The 20,842-nt window shown below is 34.8% G+C and overlaps 1 protein-coding gene across 7 annotated transcripts in view; it reads right to left on the bottom strand.

Annotated features, from left to right (window-relative positions):
• The window catches only part of STX17 (syntaxin 17), a 74,361-nt gene that overhangs the window by 37,610 nt on the left and 15,909 nt on the right, over positions 1-20,842 (bottom strand). For all 7 annotated transcript variants that reach the window (XM_086416100.1, XM_086416101.1, XM_086416103.1 and 4 more), the window contains exon 3: positions 10,424-10,489. In XM_086416100.1, the coding sequence (XP_086272226.1) occupies positions 10,424-10,489 (66 nt within the window). The remainder of the gene's footprint in view (positions 1-10,423; positions 10,490-20,842) is intronic.

Genomic DNA, 20,842 nt, shown 5'->3' with positions numbered 1-20,842 from the left:
ATGGTTTGTGATACTAATTACTATTTTAATTGTGACTGCCTTTATATAACAATCATGAATATTAGATTTTTTAAAGATTGTAGAGTATCTGTTGTACCTAATCTTTATAGCCAGCAGGTGTCTCTTGGTAAAATTTGCTCAAAGTGAAACCTGAAGTTGAAGGTTTCTTCAAAATATTACAAGTATAGCCTGTAGGGCTATTAGTGACTGAGAATGACATGATTTTTTAGCTTCTTCTAATAACACGTGAAGATAATACTGACAGAATGGGATCAGTGAAAACAACCTGTTTAAAACACCTGACACAATGTATACATTGACTTTGAACAGTTCACTGGCTTTTCCAAACTACCAAAACCCACTAGAATATTGCATTAAATTAACATCTCAAAAATACTGCTGATGGCAAAGTAACTATATCAAACTGTCAAGTACTGTGGATATACATTGAATCTAAATTCAGACCAGTATGAAATTAAAACAGTGATGCAAACAGATCTAATTCTTACCTACTTTAAGAATGTCAAATTTTATGTTTTCATATTCCTACCTTAATATAGGCTGGTTCAACATAAAATCTGATATTAGTGTCTATTTTGTATTTTATTTATCTTTTGTTAATAAAGATATATAATTGAAAATAAAAACAAAAGTGGTGAAGTACTGATACACAATACAACATGGATGAACTTCAAAATATACATGCAAAGTGAAAGTGAAAGAAACCAGACAAAAAAGAAGTATATACTATATGCTTCTATTTATAGAACATTCTAGAAAATTCAAACTAATGCATCATGACAGAAAGCAGGTCAGTGGTTGCTCGGGTAGTAGGAGTGTATGTGCATGTGGGAGGATGGAGGAGGAGGAAGTCAGAAGGAGGGTTACCAGGGAGTATAAGGAAACTTTTGGGAGCAATAGATATATTTTCATTATCTGGATTCTGGTGAAGGGGTCACGGTATCTTGATTGTGGGGACGGTCTCATGGTGTGTATATATATCAAAACTTATCAAATTGTATACTTTATCAAATGTCAATTATACCTCAAGAAAGCTATTTGGAAAAAAAGCAGAAACAAAGATGCAAAACAATATCATATATTATTTATATATGCTGCTGACAAGTCCTCAGTTGTGTCCAACTCTCTGCAGCCCCGTGGACTGCAGCCCTCCAGGCTCCTCTGTCCATGGGATTTTTCCAAGCAAGAATACTGGAGTGGGTTGCCATTTCCTTCTCCAGGTATTTATATACAGTTATATGCAGAAAAATGGCAAATACTTAAAACAAGGGAAAAGATTTCCTTCAGATGCAGACAGGAACAAAGGAATCAAGGAAGGGTACACAACTGACTTCAGTGGTATTTCTAAATTTTTCTTTCCAAAAAAATGGGAAGAAATTGGGGCAAAATGTTAAGAGTTGACAAAGTTAAGTGATGAGTACATAAATGTTATATTTTTGTTATTTCCTTTCCTACATTTTTATATATTTGAGATGTGTGTAACTTCTCAAAATGGTGTTTCAATGTTAAATTTGTTGTCAGGATAGTTCCTTATTCCTCTGTCAAGCTTTTAAGTCCAGAACCATTTCCCAGGGCTACAGAAAGTATATAAAAATTAACATACCAGGCCTCTGACATTCTACACAAATTGTCTGTACATGAGTGTTTCTGCATTTTTCTAAAAAGCAGACCCATAGTACCCTGATTATTTTATTAGCCACCTATCTGGCATTCTTGCTTCAAACCTTGATCCCATAGAATCTATCCTGCTCATAATAGTCAAGGTGATCTTTTAAATCATATCACATTATCATAGGCTCAGAACTTTAAGTTACCACATCCTGCAAGGCCTTCCCTAATTAGAGACAGCTGATCTCTCTGACCTCATCTCTTGGGCTCACATCAACCACACTAACCTCCTTATTACTCCCTGAATATGCCACACATCCTCTCACCTCAGAGTCTTCACATTGGGTTTCCCTTATGCCTTTACTTCCTTCAGGTCTCAGCTCAAATTTCATTAGAAACCTTCCACAACCATCCTTTATACAAAAGAACACTCATCATCTCCAGCAATTTTTGTTCCTTTTAACCAGCCTTTGCTTTTACTTCAAGGTACTTACAATCATCTAAATATTTATTTTAAAAATATGTCTGTTTTCTTCATTTCTACCCCCAACATATAAGTTCAATGAGAAAAGAATTTTCTTCTGTTTTGCTCACAGCTGTATCTCCAGTGGCTTGAACAGTATCTGTGGTAGTGGTTTAGTGGCTAAGTCATGTCTTGTAACTGCATGGACTGTAGCCCGCCAGGCTCCTCTGTCCATGGGATTTCCCAGGCAAGAATACTGGAGTGAGTTGCCATTTCCTTCTCCAAGGGATCTTTCCAACCTAGGGATTGAACCCGAGTCTCCTGCATTACAGGTGGATTCTTTACCACTGAGCCACCAGGGAAGCCCTGGAATAGTATCTAGGACATAGTAAATATTCAAGTATTTCTGTTCTCCTAATAATCAGGTTCTCCCAATAATCTCCTGAAAATATAATAAATAATAGTATGCCAAGTTCTGAAAATATGCAAAACTATCAAGTTTGATAAATGGTACTATAATCAAAGAAATAAGTTTTTTAAAAAAGTATACCAACTCAGTAATTAAAACATTTTGCAGTAAGCAAGTAGTAGTAAACTGCAAACTATGGCCAAATTTTCAGTAAAGTAAAGGTGACATCTCTCTCTCTCTAGTTCTGCATCTAAATTTAGTAACTAGTTACGGCTTTTTCCCTTCTCCCAGAAATATCCTGAAATTTCTGTCTATAGATTAAAAGATATATTTAAATGTATACTTATCTATACTGATAATTGCAAAAAGTAATTATTCTGAGTTAATTAAAATTCTGAAAAATGGCTAATTATGTATTTAATGATTAAAACAAGAGAGGCTATGCATATATTTGCCTTTGTTAAATATTGATTTAAGGATTTCTAATGTGTTTTTACAACATGTAATTTTGAGAGCAAATTGTACACAGCAGAAAACATTTGGTATCATAATAATTAATCTGATTTCTTTACAAACATAAAGCACAAGTCCACTGGGAAACATTTAAACAACTTAGAGTAAACACATTCTAGATGTCATACAATTTATTATTAAGGACCCCAGAGCCATAACTATTTAATTAAAACAAATCTGGACTATCCCTTGCTTGTATTACCTAACTATTACATTAAGGTATTAATAGTAGTTAATGACTTCACACGTATTTCAGTATCAAAAGGCACCAAAAAGATTACATATAGCTTAAAATACATTACATGAACCACCAAAAGGAATAAAAACCAAAGGAGAAAAGGGCCTCCATTCATTTACTCAACAAATATATAATAAAGACCTACTATGTATTAAGTGCAGTATTCCTGAGAATATTCCTGGGTTAGTCCATCTACCTGAGTTAATATTAAAAATAATTCCAGATTGGACCCCTGTCCTTCAACTTATGACAGTCTTGTGCTTTAGACAAACACCAGTTTCTCTATTCTTCAGCCTTCTTTAATCTGAAAAATGAGAATAATACTGCCCTTATCCAGCATCCAAATAGCTGGCATTCTATCGCTTACTGGTCTCCAGAATATATTTGACAATTAGTCACATACTGACTTATGATACTTCTTTTCCTAAAGCTTTAAATTATTATTTAATATAACTGGACATAAGATCTATATATGAAAATTAACTATATTTCTATATATACCACCAAAAGTTAGAAAACATAATTTAAAAGAAGGACAATGTTTCACACCTCCCTCAAACACAAAGACACACCCTAAAACAATAAAGTATTTAAGAACAAATTAATGAAGTAGATTGAAATAGACAAAATTAAGTGTAAGTCCTGTATTCCGGTCATCTGTTGCTGCATAACAAATTCCTCCTAAAACCACCACTTAATTTTGCTAATGATTTTGCAGACCAGACATTGAAGAAATCAGCTGAAGAGTTCTTCCCTGGGGTCACTCATCTAACTGAGTCAGGCATTGGCTGAAGTTGTATTCATTTGAAGGCTCAACTGCACTGATGTCCAAGATGGCTCACTCATGTGGCTAGCACTTGAGGCTGCAAATTCCTAAGAGCTCAGTTGTGGCTGTGGATATCTCCTGCATGGAGGTCTTCAGATATTTGGATGTTTCGCATATGGCTAATTTCCTCCAGTGCAAGCATCCTCAGAGAACCACTGGGAGCTATTTGGCTTTTTCTAATCTAGCCTCAGAAGTCTAGTGGCATTACTTCTACCTCAGGTCAGATTCAAAGGGAGGGGAATGAGACTCCACCTGTTGGTGAGGAGTAACAAGGTCATACTGTAGAAGACCATGTAGGATGATAAAAACCTTGGTAGATATCTTGATAGACTGTACAATCTACAACAATCTTATGCATAAAACTATGAAGGTACATATATAATAAAGAAGTTGTAAACAAGTACAAGAATATCATATATTTATAGGTAGGAAAACTGGACATTTTAAATATGTCAATTTTCTCTAAATAGATGAACAAATCTAATGTGATTCCCATATTTCCAACAAGATTGTGTATAAACTTTGAAAAGCAGATTGCACATTTTATATGGATTACCAAATGGCCAAGTATAGCCAAACCACTCCTGGGAAGGAAAAATAAGGTAACCGTATTGTCCTACTAGATTTGATATAACAAGGCTGTCTTAACATAGTGTGGACCTTGATGGAGAAATAGACAAATAGAAGAGAAAGACCAGAGAGAGACTCATGCATATATGGAACTGCAGTATGTAACTAACACTGCAGAAATCTGTTAATAATGAAAGACAACTTGTTTTCCAAATGCGGTAATATTTTACTTATATCTACCTCATAACAGGTGGATTAACAACTTAAATGTTAAAAGCAAAATATTTAAAATATTCAATAGAAAATATAGGGAAGTATCTTCTTGATCTTAGAACACAGAACATTCCCTGAACAAGATAGCAAAAGCATGAACCACAAGAGAAAAGATTGATAAATAAAGACTGACACATTTAAATTAAGAGCTCCTTTTCAACAAAGACATTGTAACAAAAGTAAAAAGATAGTTCTTACTGTACAAATCTAATAATGATAAATCTTGAAAATTCAGAGTAACTGTTCACGAAATTGTTTATCTAAAAATGTTTTACACAAACTAGCAAAGAACAAGCTTATACAAAAAATTCAAGGCATATATGAATAAAACTAAGCCAATACTTACATCTAAAAACAGTTTAAATCTCATTATTTTAATGGTACACATAAAACTTCTATGCCAGATGGAGATCAATAATGTAAATATATATATACTTTAAAAAATCAGTAAACAAACACTTTGACCCTACCACTGTCTCAAGAAAGTCATAAGTGATTTTTAATAACATGTTAAACAGTGAAGATGGTAAGAAACAAAAGTCATAATAATCTCATTGACATTAACATGCACAGTACCATTCCATAAACTCTGAATCTTGCTGAGCAGCTGGCACTCTGAGATACACAATTAGTGGAGACATAGTCACTGATATTAGGGCTATAATCTAGGCAGCAAGAAATACTGATAAAATACATATATATGAAAGGCAAGTCAAATTTCCACTTAAGTCTCAAATTAATCTTTTTTTCTATACCTTCACCATTTCTGTAACCACTCCTAAATAATCTCTGGCACTGATTATATTCTATCCCAATCTACTGACTATACTGCAGCCATAGTAACCTTTTTTGAAATGTAAGAGGACTAAAGATGCCTTTTTTGGTGAGACTTCAAATTCAGAAACATTTGGCATAGGGCTCAAATAGAGAGGGGACAGGGCTGACATGACTGAACAATGGAAGTACAGCAGAATTCACCTACACTGCTTCTGTAATTAGGAAATAAGTGCCTACTTACCCTAGGAGGAAAACAGGATTCTTCTTCAGAAAACTAAACCACAACAACCTCCAGACACTGATACTTGGAGGTTACTCCAAGGAAAATGCCAGCCTATCAAAGAATATTTAAGTGAAGTCCACCAGGAGACAAGCAATCAGCTCTTTAGTGTCTCAGAAAAGCAGAAAGAATTGTTATGTCCAAAGGTAAAACGCTATAAAAAATAATAAGAAAAAGTTCTTGGGAAATAAATGTCATAATAGTAGAAACAAAGAATTTAGTAGAAAGAATTGAAAATAAAGCTGAAGAAATCTCTCAGAAAAGAGAATAGAAAATTAGAAAAGCAATCCAAGAGTCTTCCATTCAACTGAATAGAGATCAGCAAACTTTTTCTGCAAAGGACTGGACAGTAAATAGTTTAGGCTTTGCCAGCCATATGGTGTCTTGATGCTAAGTCGCTTCAGTCGTGTCCGACTCTATATGACCCCATAGACGGCAGCCCACGAGGCTCCCCCATCCCTGGGATTCTCCAGGCAAGAACACTGGAGTGGGTTGCCATTTCCTTCTCCAATGCATGAAAGTGAAAAGTGAAAGTGAAGTCGCTCAGTCGTGTCCAACTCTTAGCAACCCCATGGACTGCGGCCCACTAGGCTCCTCCATCCAAGGGATTTTCCAGGCAAGAGTGCTGGAGTGGGGTGCCATTGCCTTCTCCGTGGTCTCTTGATGCAACCATTCAATTCTGCTGTTGTAGTATGAAAGCAGCCAAAGATAGTACATAAACAAATGGGACCCACAGCAGGCAAGAGTTGGCCTGTGAGCTATAGTTTGCTGACCCTTGCAGTAAAAGGATATTTTAAAAAGAGAGGACAAAAGAAAACACAGAGGAATAAATAATCAATAAGTAAGAAAAATTCCCAGGGGCTTCCTTGGTGGTCCAGTGGTTAAGAATCCACCTGCCAATGCAGGGAACACAGGTTTAACCCCTGATCCAGGAAGATCACACATGCTGTGAGACAGCTAAGCCCATGCACCACAAACACTGAACCTGCACTCGAGCCCACAAGCTGCAACAACTGAAGCCTGCATGCCCTAAAGCATGCTCCAAAACAAGAGAAGCCACTGCAATGAGAAACCAGCACAGTGCAACTAGGGTAGCCCCTGCTTACCATAAGTAGAGAAAGTCCTAGGGCAGCAATGAAGACCCAGTGCAGCCAAAAATAAGTAAATAATTTTTTTAAAATGTATTTTATGAAAAGGAAAGAAAAATTCACAGATCTAAAATCATGAGTTTTTAAATTGAAAGGGTCCAATACAAAGCACATCACATTATCAAATTTCAGAACACCAGGGTAAACAGATCACAAAGGTTCCCAAAGAGGAAAAAAAACTTGGTCCTATACAAAGAATGGGAAACTAGATATTTACTTTTTAAGAGCAACACTAAATTAGAAAGCCTTCAAAATTGAAAGAGAATTCTACACCTACTGAAATTAGTAATCACATGTGAGGGGAGAATAAAGGTATTAGACACATACTAAATTAAAATTTTACCTCTAAGGTACCCTTATTTGAGAGCTATTGAAAGATATATTCCAACAGAACAATGGAGTAAGCCAAAAATGAGGAAGATGTGATATCCAGAAAAAACAGCAACCCAACACAGAAACAACTGAGAGAAGTCCCAGAACAACAGCTGTGCAACAAACCTAGAAAATGAGTTCAGATTGGAAATGGCAGAAGAAGGGTTTCAGGAGAGAGTCTTTAGGATACAGAATTGAAGTGACATATTTGAGCACATGAAAAATACTGACAGCATTGTGGCAGAGATGTGGAGCATTTTTTAAAAATTAACTAAAAATATACAAAAAACAGGAAATTTTTTTAAGTGAAAAGATTATTAACTCCAAAAGAAGCAAAAGGACAGTTAATATCATACTTAACAATAAAAAGGAGAAACTATTTCCTCTAAGGTCAGGAACAAGATAAGAATGTCCACTCTTAGCACTTTTATTCAATATAGTATTGGAAGTTCCAGCCACAGCAATCAGATGAGAAAAAGAAATAAAAGGAATCCAAACTGAAAAGAAAGAAGTAAAACTGTCACTGTTTGCAGGTGACATGATACTTAGAAAATCCTAAACATACCACCAGCAAACTACTAGAACTCAATGAATTTGGTAAATTTGCAGGATGCAAAATTAACATGCAGAAATCTGTTGCATTTCTATATACTAACAACCAAGTTATCAGAAAGAGAAATTAAGTAAATAATCCATTCACCACTGCACAAAAAGAATAAAATATCTAGGAATAAACCTACGTAAGGAGGTAAAAGACCTGTACCTGGAAAACTATAAAACACTAATGAAAGAAATGAAGACGACACAGACAGACAGAAAGCTATACCACGTACATGGATTGGAAGAGTTAATATTCTTAAAATGACCATACTCCCCAAAGCAATCTATATATTCAATGCAAACCCTACCAATATGCCAAGGGCATTTTTCACAGTACTAGAAAAAATAATTTTTAAATTTGTATGGAAATTAAAAAGATCCTGAATGGCCAAAACAATCTTGAGAAAGAACAGAGCTGGAGGAATCATGTTCCCTGACTTCTGACTACACTACAAAGCTACAGGAATCAAAACAGTATGGTACTGGCACAAAAACAGACACATAGATAACTGACACATAATAGAGAGCTGAGAAATAAATCCACCTACTCATGGTCAATAAATCTACAACAAAAGGCTAGAATATATGATGGAAAAAAGCAGTCTCTTCAGTAAGTAGTGCCGGGACAGTTACATGTAAAAAAATGCAATTAGAAAATTATCTAAAACCATATATAAAAATAATACCAGAAACCATAAAGCTTCTAGAAGAAAATTATCTAAAACCATATATAAAAATAAAACCAGAAACCATAAAGCTTCTAGAAGAAAACACAGGCAGAACACTCTGACATAAATCTTAGCAATATTTCTTTTGGCTCTGTCTCCTAAAGAAAAGGAAATAGAAGCAAAAATAAACAAATGGGACCTAATCAAAATTAAAAGCTTTTGCACAGCAAAATAAACCATCAGCAAAACAAAAAGACAGCCTACTGGATGGGAGAAAATCTGTGCTAATGATGTGACCAATAAGGGGTTTATACTCAAAATATATAAACAACTCATATAACTCAACAGCAAAAACACCAAACAACCCAACTAAAAAATGTGCAGAAGACCTAAGCAGACTCACAGATATAGAAAACAAATTGATGACTACCATTAAGGACAGGGAAAGGAGGTGGGGCAAGATAGGGGTAGGCAACTAAGAGATACAATCTATTACATAGAAAATAGATAAGCTACAAGGATAAATATATTCTTGTACAATACAGGGAATATAGCCAATATTTTATAATAACTATAAATGGAATATAACCTTTAAAAATTGTGAATCACTATGTTATATACCTATAACTTATATAATACTGTATATCAACTATATCTCAATTAAAAATAAACACTAAACACATTCTAAAAGTCATTAGAGTAAAACCGACATTTTAAAGAAAACAAAGCAAAAGTCTACTGTTTATCACTATTTGGCTTAGCAAGAAACAATGTCTTTATAATCAAAACAATGAGATATTAATCACTCATTTAACCAAAAATTATAATAATAAAATTATGGGGGAAGGAAATAGAGTAGGGTGGAAAGCTAGATCTGCACATCATATAGCAAGAAGTGAAGAGACTATGTCTAAACTTGATTAAGAAATAACAGTCTACACATGGTATTTAGGAATAAAGAGCTAAATACCAGGGAACATGGCCAAAAGGATTAAAAGTAGTTTCTTAAAAGAAGGACCTGGAGATGTAGAAGGGTAGGTGCTATGTCTTTTTACTTGGCTTTGAACTATGTAAATAAATGAATTTCAAAAATTAATTTAAAATAATTAACATTTATCAAAAAGCCAATAACTGGCAAATAATATTTGCAACACTATATTACTGCATCAGTCTTATAAAAAGAAGATCAATTATCTTAAAATTATAAGGAACTCTGACAGAAGACAACAACATAATATATGCAAGGGACGTGAACAGACAATTCATTAAAAAAATTTTACTATCCAAGGTACATATAAAAAGTTTCATCTTTCAAAGCAATGAAAGAAAAAGTCCAGATTAAAACAGCAAAGCAGCATTTTTTTAACCTACTAATTAGCAAAAATTTGAAGAATGAGTAATATTAATGTTGTAAAATGGATTCATAATGAAAGTGTAAGTTAATATATCATTTCTGGAGAAAATTTTGGTAACATTAATCAAAACCTTAAAAATATGACTGACATCTGATTCAATAATTCCTGCTAAAAATGCATCTTTAAGGAAATAGTTACAAATACAATAAAAGGATTCAACTACAAGGGTATTTATTTTAGCAAAATTTCCTTAAGACTGTCTTTTTCATATTGATTTACCTGAAACAATAAAATAGCCTTACCTGAACTGTACGTCCTGCATTGATATGTTCTTCATGCAACTTGTCCCATACTCTGCACCTCTGATACTGTACGAAAGAAAAGAAAAGGTACTGAATTTTTTTTAATCACTAAGTGATTATCCCCAGTTTACCACAAAAATCCCCACTCACCCACCCAAACTTAAACATGCCAGCTAAAAAAGTTACTGACTTAGTAGTGGGAATTAACTGTTCAAAGACCATACAAGTAGGAAGTTTTCAAAAACATTACACACAAAATTCTGGCAAATGGTAAAACAAATAAAAACCACTAAATACTTTACTTTCTTTTACTGAAAAAGAGTATGTATTTTGTCTATAATGCATACTCCTTGGAGGTGAAAAAAATAAACACTGAGAATGTAAAAGAATGTGAAAAATGAAAAGATTAACAGCATTCATCAGATATTCTTACTATACATGAAGATTTTGAAATGTCTGTTAATGATAGAGTCAACTACTGAAAACTAAAATCTCATTTGAGAAAAAGGAACATCGATATCACAGACTAGAAAGTATGTAAAAATGAGAATGAACATTTTATATATTTTAGCTTTTTACCTAGATAATGTTTAGTTTTCAGAGTTTCATCTAAGAAATTTAATGAGCATAATGAAAAATTTTTCATTTGAGAGCCATAGCAAAATGTGGTAACATGACAATATTTGCACAAAATATAAACAATGTCAAATATCACATATTATTTTTGGTTGAAATTTTAAAAATCCAAATAATTAAGATGTCAGTAGATGTGAATAATGATATCGAACATATTTTTGGTATACCACCCACCCACCCACACACAAAATCATCCTAGAAATATTCTGAAAGCACATAAACATGAAAATGTCCCATATATACACAGAAGGCCTAACAGATTATAAAAGTGGAGCACTAAAATTTTTTCCAGGGTATTTTTATATTCTCTATTGTTCACAATGCAGAAAAAAAAAAAAAAAAAAACTCTTGATAACTCCTGATTTTTTATATCTAAGAACTAAACAATAGCCATTACGCTTAAAAATAACAAGACTATATTGAAAATATATTTGCCAAACATAAACTTAAAACCACTACCCAATCAAACAAATTTAAAATTTACTACTTTCACTTCTAATAAAAATTGAATGATGCCAGCAGATTCAGTATAAATGCTCTTTTAGATAGTGTTATATTAATAAAAAGAAGGGAATGGAAGCTAAAGATACATATGTGAAAACAAGTCACTTTAAAATTCATTACTTAATACTAATCTGTCATGATATTTTTAATAAAAATTAATGTTAAGGAAACAGAGAATCCAGAGAAGTCAGGGCTGCAAGAATTCATGGAGCAGAGTATCAGAGAAGAAAAAGCTGCATGTGAGGATACAACTGCATTAACAGGAGAGGACCATACAGAGAGAGAGTTCCAGAGATCTGCTGAGTTTTGCTTTTGAGTCTTCAGCTGAGTACAGAGCAGCACAAACATATAAGGAAACTACCTGAAGTCAGAAAAAGAATCACTGAAAAAGACCAGGTAGGCTCATCCCCCGAAAAGACACAAGCCCAGAAACAGCTCATGTGACCACCAGTCAGAGTAGAAAAATCTCTCAACATACTGGAATCAGGCAGAGTACTCCAAAGTACTGTACTGTGTGAGGGAAAGTTAGGCCTGGAACAAAGGCTGTTCTGATCCTCTGCAAGCTTAAAAGAGCCTCAAAAGGATCAAACTGTTCCTAAATAACTTAAATGTATCTCAGAATAAATAAAGTTCAAAAGTACTCAAAGAAATTTTGGAATATTCAGTATCCAACAAATTCAGAATGTCTGGCATCCAATAAACAATTACCATGCATGAGGTCGCTAAGAGTTGGACACGACTGAGCGGCTTCACTTTCACTTTTCACTTTCATGCATTGGAGAAGGAAATGGCAACCCACTCCAGTGTTCTTGCCTGGAGAATCCCAGGGACGGGGGAGCCTGGTGGGCTGCCGTCTATGGGGTCACACAGAGTCAGATATGACTGAAGCAACTTAGCAGCAGCATGTATGCAAAAAAAAAAAAAGCAGGAAAATATGATCTATAATAAGAAAAACCAATCAACAGAAACAGACTTAGATATGATAGAGATAATGGAATTAAGACAAAGATATTAAAAGTTATGATGTATTCCATGTTTAAGAAAGCTGAAGAAAACTGAAGATATGGAGATATGAAAGATAGTTTTTATTCAATTCCTAAAATTAAAAAGGTAGCTGAAATGAAAAATGAAATGGATGGATTGAACAGAAGGTTAAGACATGCAAAGAAAAGATTAGTAAATTTAAAGATGTAAAACAGAAACCATCCAAAATGAAACAGAAAAAAAAGATGGCCAATAAATGATTATAGTATCAATAATCAAAGGCCAATTGAAAGCAACATTGAAAATTGAAAGCAACTGTTATGAAGTTGGACTCCCTGAAGGAGAGAAAAAATATGTGAAAAATTAATGAGATAGTGGCTGAGATGGTGGAGTAAGAAGATCCTGAGCTCACCTCCTCCCACAGGTGCACCAAAATTTTCAGAGCAAGTATGGATGAGAACAACTTAAAGACTACCAGAAGAGATTTTCCACAACTAAAGAAGGAATTCCTTATAAAGAAGGAATCATATAGTTTATGGACAAAAGATACAAACTTTCAGTCATAAGATATATAAGAACTAGGGAGATAATATATAACATGATTAAGATAATTACCACTGCTTTATGTTACATACAAAAGTTGTTAAACAGAGAGTAAATCCTAATATATTTTTTCTTTTATTTTGTATCTGTATGAGATGATGGACATTCATTATTTTTTGTGATAATCATTTCATGATGTATGTAAGTCAAATCATTATGTTGTACACCTTACACAGTTCTGCATGTCAGTTATATCTCAACAAGGAAGGAAAAAAAGAAAAATGAATGGCCAAAGCTTTTCCAAATTTGGTAAAAACTATAAACCCACAGATCCAAGAAACTCAAGGAATACCATAAATAAGAAAATGAAGAAAATTATACTAATGCATAACAAATGATAGTAAAATCTAAAAAAGAGTAAGAGGAAAAAAGATGTGAAGTACAGAGGAACACAGATAAGAATGATAGAAGACTTCTTGTGATAAACAGTGCAAACCAGAAAACACTGAAGCAACATCTTGAAAGTACTAAAACAATCTAAAAGTCAACCTAGAATTCTATACCCAGAAAAAATATTTTTTTTCAATTGAAGGCCAAATAAGACATTTTTCCAAACACAAAAAGCAAGCAGAATTCATTATCACCAGCAAAACTGCACTACAAGAAATGTGAAAGGAAGTCCTTCAGGTCGATGAGAAAACAGTACCAGACAGAAACCTGGCTCTACAAAAAAGTGAGAGCACCGAAAATGGTAAAATCAGTTCAGTTCAGTTCAGTTGCTCACTTGTGTCTGACTCTTTGCGACCCCATGAACCACAGCACGCCAGGCCTCCCTGTCTATCACCAATTCCTGGAGTCCACCCAAACCCATTTCCATTGAGTCAGTGATGCCATCCAACCATCTCATCCTCTCTCATCCCCTTCTCCTCCTGCCCTCAATCTTTCCCAGCATCAGAGTCTTTTCAAATGAGTCAGATCTTCGCATCAGGTGGCCAAAGTATTGGAGTTTCAGCTTCAAAATCAGTCCTTCCAAATACAGGACTAATCTCCTTTAGGACGGACTGGTTGGATCTCCTTGCAGTCCAAGGGACTCTCAAGAGTCTTCTCCAACACCACAGTTCAAAAGCATCAATTCTTCGGCGCTCAGCTTTCTTTACAGTCCAACTCTCACATCTATACATGACCACTGGAAAAACCATAGCCTTGACTAGACGGACATAAATTATATTACAATAATACTATATAGATTCTGAGAGAAGAAATTGAAGTGTATTGTCATAAAATTTTTATATGTGAAGTGATATATATATAACACATTACTTGAAGGTAGACTATCATAAGTTAAAGATGAATACTCTGAACTGTAAAGGAACCATTTAAAAATAAAAACATAGAGGTATAATTAATAAGCCAATAAAAGAGAAAAAAATACAATCTTAAAAATATGCAATTAATCCAAAAGGGAGTAAAACATGAAAAAAAAGGGGAGAAAGAATAGATGGAACAAATAGACAAAAAGAGCAAGATAGTAGATTTAAAGACAACCATTTGATAAATATCTATTCATTATAAAACTTATCAGAAACTTGAAAAAGAAGTTAACATCCTCAATCTCATAGAAGCATCTGTAAAAACTATACAGTTAACATCATGCGTAGTGGTAAAAGATCATTCCCTAATATTGGGAACAAGGTAAGGAGTTCTGATCTTGCACTGGAGGCCATAGCCAGGACAATAATGTAAGAAAGGAAGTGAGAGAAGAAAGCAAAGGAGGGAAGGAAGGAAGGGAGGAGGAGAGGGGAAAGAGAGGAAACAGAAGAGAGAAAAGAAAGAAGGAAGTAGGCAGGCAAAGATTAGAAAGGAAAAAATAAAACAGTCTGTCGTCATGACTGTCTACATAGAAAATATCAAAGACGCGATTCAAAGAGACGGAAAAGGAATGATGGGCAAATTACCTGTTAAGAGATTTCATAAAACAGTTTGCCTTTGCCAAGGGCTTCTCCTTAGGGCTTCTCTCTAAAAGGTTTTTAAACATAGCAACTTTGGAAGGAAGCATTTTCTAGATGCTATTGGATATACACTTTTCACAGAGTGGGCAGAAGGATTTGTCTCAGCACTATTTGCTCTTATGTGGCTTCCAGGCCATTAAGCTTTTCCCCAATATTTCAAGATGGGTGGAACTCAGAATGACATCCCCAATGTGATTCAGATTCCATTCTTTTCCTCTGCTGGATACTGCAACTTCTAATAAATACCCTTAACTGCTATGAATAAACTGGACCAAGAAAGAGGAAAAACAACTACAGAAAAAAAATCATAGATACTGTTTTTCAGTCATTTCAGGAAGATGTTTTGTCTCACCACATGCATTCATATTGTTCTTCATGTGTCTCATGGCCTCATGGTATACCAGTGGAACAGGCACAAGCAGAGAATCCAACATTCACAGAAACAACCTTTCCCCTGCTGCTGCTGCTGCTAAGTCGCTTCAGTCGTGTCCGACTCTGTGCGACCCCATAGACAGCAGCCCACCAAGCTCCCCCGTCCCTGGGATTCTCCAGGCAAGAACACTGGAGTGGGTTGCCATTTCCTTCTCCAATGCACGAAAGTGAAAAGTGAAAGTGAAGTTGGTCAGTCATGTCCGACTCATAGCGACCCCATGGACTTCAGCCTACCAGGCTCCTCCGTCCATGGGATTTTCCAGGCAAGAGTACTGGAGTGGGGTGCCATTGCCTTCTCCGAGCCTTTCCCCTAGACTTTCCTAAAAGAGACCAAAGCACATTCTTATCCTGGTGAGAAAAAGCCGTGTCCACCATTCTCATCCTGGTGAACACCTTGTCTCCTTTTGCCCTCTCTTCTAGTTTATCATTTTGGATAACCCTGATTATAAACCCACACCACCGTGTGATGAACACCTCTGCACAGGCATTTTCAGGCTTCCCGACATTAATCCCTTTGTGCTCTTTGGCAGTGACACCAGGTCTCTCAGTTTCGCTTTGCCTGCTCGGCAAGGAGAACAAATATTCTAAGAGTAGTACCCGGGCTAAGAGTTCTCTCTAGAACACCTCACCATTTACTTAAACAACTTTATATATTTGTAGGCTCACATTTTATGTCATTTCATCTTCCAGAATATTCTGATTCAAAATTGAAAAACAATGATAATAATTCTGCCTCATATTGCATAGAGTATAAAAACATAAAAGCTAATCATAATTATTAAAAATGATTTTCCAAAATTATATAATGTTTCCACTATGTGCTCAGTCACTCAGTCATATTTGAGTCTTTGCGACCCCATGGACTATAGCCTGCCAAGCTCCTCTGTCCACGGGGATTCTCCAGGTAAGAATACTGAAGTGGGTAGTCGTTCCCTTCTCCAAGGGATCTTCCCAACCCAGGGATCGAACCCACGTCTTCCACGTTGCAGAAGGATTCTTTACCATCTGAGCCACCAGGGAAGCGCAAGTTATTTATTACTGATTTGGGAAATTTTATGACAATATAACACAGAGAATGTTCAGGATTTAGGAGTTTAGGGTATAAAAGCACTTTAAACCTTATGCTGACACTTAAAAGATTTATTTAAATTTACAGGCATAGTAGGAAAAAAAAAATGCTTCAGTTGGAGAGAAAAAGACCCAGAAATACTATGGAACTGTAAAATTATATGTGGTATCCAAAGGACTGACGTAAGATCAATGTGTTTGTGGTATAATGTATGATGGGAAGATGATGAGAAAGAAGCAGAGAAAGTAGATGAAAAGCTTCTTTTGCTGGATATAAGAGGATATCTCAATGATCTGAATGATCAGAACCCCTTATAGGGAAGATGATGGCTTTATGGAGGATTAACCAGGTAGGATGAGATTATTGTAGATGATGAAAAGTTTAAGTATTCAATTCAAATAAATTATTAAACTCAATAAAAAAGAAAAAAATCAAAGACTCAAAAAGTAAAGCTACATAATATTAACAGATAGTCCAATGAGCATAAGCCATAAAATTAGGATTACTCATGTAATGAAGATAAATAATATCTACCCTAGAGTGAGGTTAAAAGTAATTCACCTTATTGTGTCTGCCATATATGAAAAATGTAAAACTCAAACACAAAGGATCTCAGGAATGTTGTGACTCTCCTAATGATTATAAACAATTAACTGAGCACCAATGTTGAGTACCTGAAAACAATAACTTACTTGTTAAGTAACTCATTTCCAAGTATCAACTTTGCATTCAGGGATTCTTTATAATATCTCAATCCTCAAAATAACACTATGAGAAAGATTTTAATGTTACCTTTACAACTCTCTAGAGATCAATCATGGGCCTCTGCAGACTCCCCACGAATGGTTAAAATGGTTGTGAACCTGAAGGTCTACTGCACAGTGCTGTGTGGGAATGGTGTATTTGTATCTGACCCAGGACGGAGTCAACCAGGTAATGTTCCACAGGATGTTACTAAGTTGGGATTTGAACAAAAAACAAAGTTTGAAAGATGAGCAAATGGAGTGGATACTGCTAATAAATGTAGGAAAGCCAGAGTATTCAATTCTATTTTTTCCATTTTCCTTCTTCACTGGAAAATGAGCATAAAAATAGAACACTCCACAATAGACAAGACTAAGAGGAAAACAAAAACCAAAAAAGAGTGAGAACAAACTTAAATCATGCTATATTTCAGGCACAATATTAGAAGATTAATATATTTAGCAGCATGGTGATTTCAAGAAAGTAATTTAACCACTCCAAATCTGCTTCCCCACCTAAAAAAGGAAGACAATAAGAAGGCTAACCTATTGGGATGTTGTGAGATTAAATATGATAAATACAAAAACTTTATACAGCATTCAACAGATAAACACAACAGCTACTGTCTTTATTATTATTATTTGCTCACGTGTCAAGTAAGTTGTAGAAGAGATTAGTGTCTTGGATGAAGACTGAATAGATGAAACCTTATGTCTCACAACAAAATTCTAAGAAAAAGAAAATAGCTCAGACTCTATGTTTGCTACACAATGTTAAACCTAAATTAGGTTTAATTATTAAAGGCTGTCATTCCAAATACCTGCAGAGGAGAAAAGGCTTTAAATGATTTAATGTGTGTTTGGGGGGAAATTACAAGAAATAACCTCCTAAAAAATTAGTTAAGTTGGGACCACTGAAAAACATTTCTAAAATGCACTGTTTTTACAAAATGTCATTTTTTTGTATTGTCTATTTGCACAGTGGATACAATTAGGATGTTTTTGGTTGCAAATAACAGAAAGCTCAAAGTTTAAAGAAATGGCTTTACTAATAAAGATATTTATTACCTCACATAAACAGCACCCTAAAAGTGGGATGATAAATTCAAAGGTAGTTTATTTCAGAAGCTTACAAGGTTGTCAAGCACCCAAGTTCTGTCTGCTTTATTACCTTCAACAAAGAGTTTTCACTCTCATACTTATCCCCTCCTGGCTATAGTTACATATACAACAGGGAGACAGAAGACCAGCAGAACTGCTTCCTCCCGTGTACATCTTTATACAGTAGAAAAGTCTTTTCCAGAAGTTCCATATCCCAAACATGTTTTTCCCTCAAGTCTCATTAGTCAGATATGTCTATTTTTCATTGCTAACCAAACACTGACAAGCATGATATTATCACCATTAGAAACATTATCATCACCACCTGTGCTGAGGCTTTCCTATCCTGTAACACAGGAGAAAGCAAACTGAATCAGGTGTCCAGCAGAAAAAAACTATGAGGGGGGAAATGTGATTGTAAGACTGAAACAAACATTCTCATACTAAAAAGAGAACTGGGAATAGTTTTTGTTGTAATCACAAGTTAAAAAAACAAATAAATGAAACCAAATCAAAAGTAACAAATCAACAAGACGAATTATATCTGATTTGGTACCACATAGTTCAGGCTTCATACTGCCTAAATAGTCCATACCACTCATTTCACACTTAATTATATGTTGCCTCATCATATCTGAATATTTCCTATCTTATTTCTTTAACTGGAGGGTAAACTTCTTACAGATTAGAGACCTAATTTTTTACATCTTTCAACGCTAAAAATATAAGAAACAGCAAACATCAACACTTATGAAAAGCTAACATATATTTATATCCTGTAATGATTTCCCTTCTCATTAAACCTGGCAGACAGAAGAAATATTCATCTCTGCCTTTTTTCAAAATTTAACCAAAATGAGAGTAAAGAACTTTAAAAGGGATCAACCCACAAGAATAATGAGAATACAACAGGAGATATTAACTGACGAGAAACTTTAACATTTTGGAAGCTGGAAAGAGAATGGATATGTTGCAGCTGACTTAGTAGAGCAGAGAAAGTTGAAACCCAGGGTTGCAGAAGGGGTGGAAAGTGGGAGAGAAAGGCAGTGAGAAATAAGCCAAAGGAACAGCACTATTCCAGAAAGACTCAGTTAACTAGAGGTACCACAACCAGGTAATCAGGAGGATGTGTATGGTGGGGCATGCTACACAGTAAGTTTTCCCCAAAAATTCTATAAAATTAAACAAAGAAAATTATGTTCAAAGCTTATTATGTTGTTGTTCCTATTAACTATGCTTAAGTCTGTTCTATGTTAGATAACAAAGCTGAAATGCTAACACTTCAAATTTCAGGATTACATTCTAATCAAGTCTATCATGTGTAATAAAACATAATGCTGAAGGACCTATGGAATATAGGCCCAGGTGTCCACAGCACACTACTCTCATTGTTTTCAGATGTTGCACAATCAGTCTACTAAGGCTTACCTTCAATTTCCCTTCAGTCTGACTTTCTTCTTTTAAATTCATATTGGATGACTGATGGCTAACATAATAAATATTTTATCTTTCTACACCCTTCCCTCAAGAAGCCTATCTCTTTTTGAAAATGAGGCACTGTTAGACACCTGGACTCTAAATTTAGTTCTTAACTCTATTGTCCACAGTAAAGGCAGTGGCTTTTTAATGTTTTTACACTGCCATAAAGTATCTACTAAAATATGCTATTCAAACTTATATAGATTTAAAAAATCACCATTAAAACTAAACTAGAAGTCCTAGAGATAGAATGATCAAGATTATGGACTAAAATATAGCTCAGTGTAAGTCCAACTGCTTAGCCTCAGATATCACCTATACAGTAAATTATTCTGATACCATTTAAAAGTTTCTCAAATAGTAAAATTTTCAGAAAATGCTAGAGGAAAAAATGTTCTGGCAGAAAAAGATCTATATAACTCTAGAATAATTTCTTTTCTGAAGTCTGGCACAGCAAATTAAATCAGTAACAGACCTGTTTCTATCCCCACCCATCTTTCTCCCAGGGTCTGGCCTTTCCATCGATTATCGGGTGGTACATGTGGCTAGGATCTGAGGGTAATGACAGCAGGCATGTTTGTGTAGAATAAATACAAGAAAGGGGCAATTTGCCAAAGGGAAAAATGTCAAAGGCAAAATAGGACAGTGAAAGAAAGAAAGAGTCTTAATAGACCACAGTCCACTTATTTCTTCCTTTCAGAATCAATTCATTTGCCAAATTCTTATCTCGTTAACTGAACACTTCAACATAAGCTCAGGACTTTGAAGCACACCTTATCAAACCTCCCACCCAGATATGATTGATCAAAAGTAAACAACTCCATTTCCATACTGTTACAATGCTAAAAGAACACGCCTTCCTTATTCATTAAAGCATGGAATCTTTATTTCTGCTCACAACAAAAATAACCAGTTTACC

The sequence above is a fragment of the Bos grunniens genome, chromosome 8 (genome assembly GCF_055505025.1).
Source record: "Bos grunniens cultivar Pamir isolate PY7600 chromosome 8, Bosgru_T2T1.0, whole genome shotgun sequence".
Lineage (NCBI taxonomy): Eukaryota > Metazoa > Chordata > Mammalia > Artiodactyla > Bovidae > Bos > Bos grunniens.
Note: the sequence above shows the minus strand (reverse complement) of the source record. Positions and strands in the feature narration are given on the sequence as shown.